Source organism: Lathyrus oleraceus, chromosome 3 (assembly GCF_024323335.1).
Source record: "Lathyrus oleraceus cultivar Zhongwan6 chromosome 3, CAAS_Psat_ZW6_1.0, whole genome shotgun sequence".
Taxonomy (NCBI): Eukaryota; Viridiplantae; Streptophyta; class Magnoliopsida; order Fabales; family Fabaceae; genus Lathyrus; species Lathyrus oleraceus.
In genome coordinates this window covers 416,037,189-416,040,781 of record NC_066581.1, presented here as the reverse complement: position 1 = coordinate 416,040,781, position 3,593 = coordinate 416,037,189, and the positions used below count along the sequence as shown (strand labels likewise).

The following is a 3,593-nucleotide window of genomic DNA, read 5'->3' as shown; positions in this document are numbered from 1 at the left end:
CTAGATTCACCTTGCAGAGATTAATCTAGCGGACTTTCATCATTTCTTTTTAGGCATAATATATTTTGACTATGTCTGCATTCACTAGCGAAGGCAGATCTTCCCCATCCATTATTGTGAGGATTAGAGACCCACCTGAGAAGGCCTTTTTGGCCACGAAAGGTCCCTCATAGTTGGGCGTCCATTTGCCTCGCGGGTCTGAGTGAATGGCAGAATACCTCTTGAGCACGAGGTCTCCAACGTGGTACGCACGAGGAAGAACCTTCTCATCAAAAGCTTGTTTGAGACGTCTTTGGTATAACTGACCATGACAGACGACTGTCAAACGCTTCTCTTCAATTAGATTCAGCTGGTCATACCGAGATTGAGCCCATTCAGCTTCATTAAGATCTGCTTCCATGATGACCCTGAGTGAAGGAATCTCGACTTCGATCGGTAGAACGACCTCCATTCCATAAACTAGAGAGTAAGGAGTTGCCCCATGGATGTGCAGACTGAGGTTCTGTAACCGTGTAAAGCGAAAGGTAACATCTCATGCCAGTCCTTGTATGTCTTGACCATCTTCTGGACGATTCTCTTGATATTTTTGTTAGCTGCTTCTACGACGCCATTCATCTTAGGCCGATATGGTAAAGAGTTGTGGTACTCGATCTTAAATTCTTCACACAACTCCCTCATCATAGTGTTATTGAGGTTACTGGCATTGTCAATGATGATCTTGCTAGGTATTCCATAGCGGTAAATTATCTCTTTCTTGATAAACCGGGTAACCACTTGTCGAGTGACATTAGCATATGAAGCAGCCTCAACCCATTTCGTGAAGTAATCAATAGCGACTAGGATGAATCGATGTCCATTGGAAGCTTTGGGCTCTATCATCCCAATCATATCGATGCCCCACATAGAAAAGGGCCATGGAGACGTTAGAACATTTAACGGAGTTGGTGGCACAAATATTTTATCACCATATATCTAGAACTTATGGCATCTTTTCACAAAGTTATAGCAATCAACCTCCATTGTCGTCCAAAAATAACCAGCCCGGAGAATCTTCTTGGCCATAGCAGGACCTTTCGCATGTACACCCTCGCAGCCCTCGTGTATCGACCTTATGATTGTACTAGCTTCGTGTCTATCCATGCATCTGAGCAGTACAAAATCATAATTCCTTTTATACAACACATCACTGTTTAGGAAGAACTTAGAAGAGAGTCTTCTTAGAGCCTTCTTATTGGTAATGGATATACCCTCGGGATACTACTACTTTTCCAGAAATGTTTTAATGTCATAGAACCAAGGCTTGTCGTCAGGGTCAGCCTCAATTGTTAGACAATGTGATGGTTCATCTAAGTGGTCAATCTGGATAGATGGTGCTTCATTCTTCCATTTGACTTTGAACATAGATGCTAGCGTGGCTAGGGTGTATGCTAACTGATTTTCTTCCCTAGAAATATGGTGAAAGGAGATTTCATCAAAATAGGGTATCAGTTTTCTGATGTGCTCTTTGTAGGGTACCAACGTGCTATCCCAAGTCTCCCAATCGCCTTTCACCTGAATGATCACCAAAGCTGAATCACTGAATACCTCAAGTATTTTGATTCTCAAGTCAATTGCCGCCTCTAAACCGTAGATACATGCTTCATATTTTGCCATGTTGTTGGTGCAGTCAAAACACAGTCTAGTGGTAAAGGGAATGTAGAAACCAGTTAGAGAGGTGATAACAACACCTATGTCGTGACCTCGGGCATCGAAAGCACCGTCAAACACGAGCGTCCATCGCGATCCTGGTTCGGGGCCTTCCTCAGGGCTTACCTCGAAGCCTGGCATAGTAAAGTCTATGATAAACATGATGTCTTCATCTGGGAAGTCAAACCTCAACGGTTGATAACCTTCGATAGGAAGGTGAGCGAGATAGTCATACAAAACACTTCTTTTTATTGCTTTCTGGGTCACATATTGTATATCATACTCGGTTAGCAACATTTTCCACCGGGAAATTCTACGAGTAACAGCAGGCTTTTCGAATATATACTTTATCGGATCCATCTTGGATATCAATAAAATAGTGTCGCAAATCATATATTGTCTCAGGCGTCGAGCATCCCAAGTCAAAGCACACCAAGTCTTCTCTAAAAGTGAGTATCGGGTCTCACATTCAGTGAATTTATTGCTGAGATAGTAGATAGCATGTTCTTTCTTGCCTGTGTCATCGTGTTGACCCAAAACGCAAGCCATAGATTCATCAAGCACTGTGAGGTACATAATGAGTGGTCTACCAGGAACCGGTGGTACCAAGATTGGTGGTTCTTGCAAGTACTTTTTTATTTTATCAAATGCCCCTTGGCAATCGTTGTTCCACACAATCGATTGGTTCTTTCTCAACAATTTGAATATCGGTTCGCAGGTAGCCGTCAGGTGAGATATAAATCTGGAGATGTAATTAAGTCGCCCAAGGAAGCCTCAGACTTCTTTTTCTGTTTGGGGAGCTGGCATATCTTAGATGGCTCGAACTTTGTCGGGATCAACTTCGATACCCTTCTGACTGACTATGAAACCCAAAAGTTTACTTGATCGGACCCCAAAAGTACATTTTTCTTGACTCAGACGCAGTTTAAACTTTCGGAGTCTGACCAACAACTTCCTCAGATTTACTAGATGATCTTCCTCAGTTCTGGATTTGGCAATCATGTCGTCCACATAAACCTCAATCTCTTCATGAATCATGTCGTGAAAGAGTGTTACCATGGCGCGCTGATATGTTGCCCCTGCATTCTTCAAGCCGAATGGCATGACTTTGTAGCAGTAAGTTCCCTAAGGTGTGATAAAAGTCGTCTTCTCCATATCGTCTGGTGATATCTTTATTTGATTGTACCCAGAGAACCCATCCATGAAAGAAAAGATGGAGAATTGAGTTGTGTTGTCGACCAAAACATCAGTATGAGGCAAAGGGAAGTCATCCTTTGGGCTGGCTCTATTGAGGTCTCGATAGTCTACACACATTATGACTTTACCATCGTTCTTCGGAACTGGAACGATATTGGCAACCCACTGCGGATACTCAGAATGGCTAAGAAGCCATCATCTAGCTGCTTTTTAACCTGTTCCCTGATCTTGAGCGCCATATCGGGTCTGGTCCTTTTGAGCTTCTGCTTGACTGGACGACATTCGGGCTTGAGCGGTAGGTGATGTTCAACAATGTTGGTATCTAACCCCGGCATATCTTGATACGACCAAGCGAAGACGTCAACATATTCACGTAACAATTCTACCAACTCGGAGTGTACATGCTTGGCAAGAGATGCCCCAACTTTTACCTCTTTTTTGTCAGTTTCAGAACCCAAGTTAATGACATCCACCAGTTCTTTGTATGGCTGAATCTCTTTCTCTTCGTGCTCAAGGAGTCGTGCTAGTTCAGCTGGTAATTCACAATCTTCCTCACTGTCGTCTTCAGCTTGGTTGATTGGATGTTCAGATTCATAGTTGATTTTAGCCATGTCGTAATCAATGGTTTAATTTTCTCTACATATGATGAGCTTATTTTAGTATGCTTCTTTTTTGAGAAAATATGGAAAAAAGAAAAAGAAATCTTTTTC

General features: G+C 42.6%; 1 protein-coding gene across 1 annotated transcript; it reads right to left on the bottom strand.

Annotated features, from left to right (window-relative positions):
• Positions 1-1,260: 1,260 nt before the first annotated feature.
• Positions 1,261-2,262, bottom strand: LOC127131512 (uncharacterized). The gene has a single exon (XM_051060428.1). It carries the CDS (start codon positions 2,260-2,262, stop codon positions 1,261-1,263), a length of 1,002 nt encoding a protein of 333 aa, XP_050916385.1.
• Between the last annotated feature and the right edge of the window lie 1,331 nt (positions 2,263-3,593).

Bases quoted from the DNA above. Each gene is read 5' to 3' on its own strand.
- LOC127131512 (XM_051060428.1), bottom strand. From the start codon at position 2,262: ATGTACCTCACAGTGCTTGATGAATCTATGGCTTGCGTTTTGGGTCAA.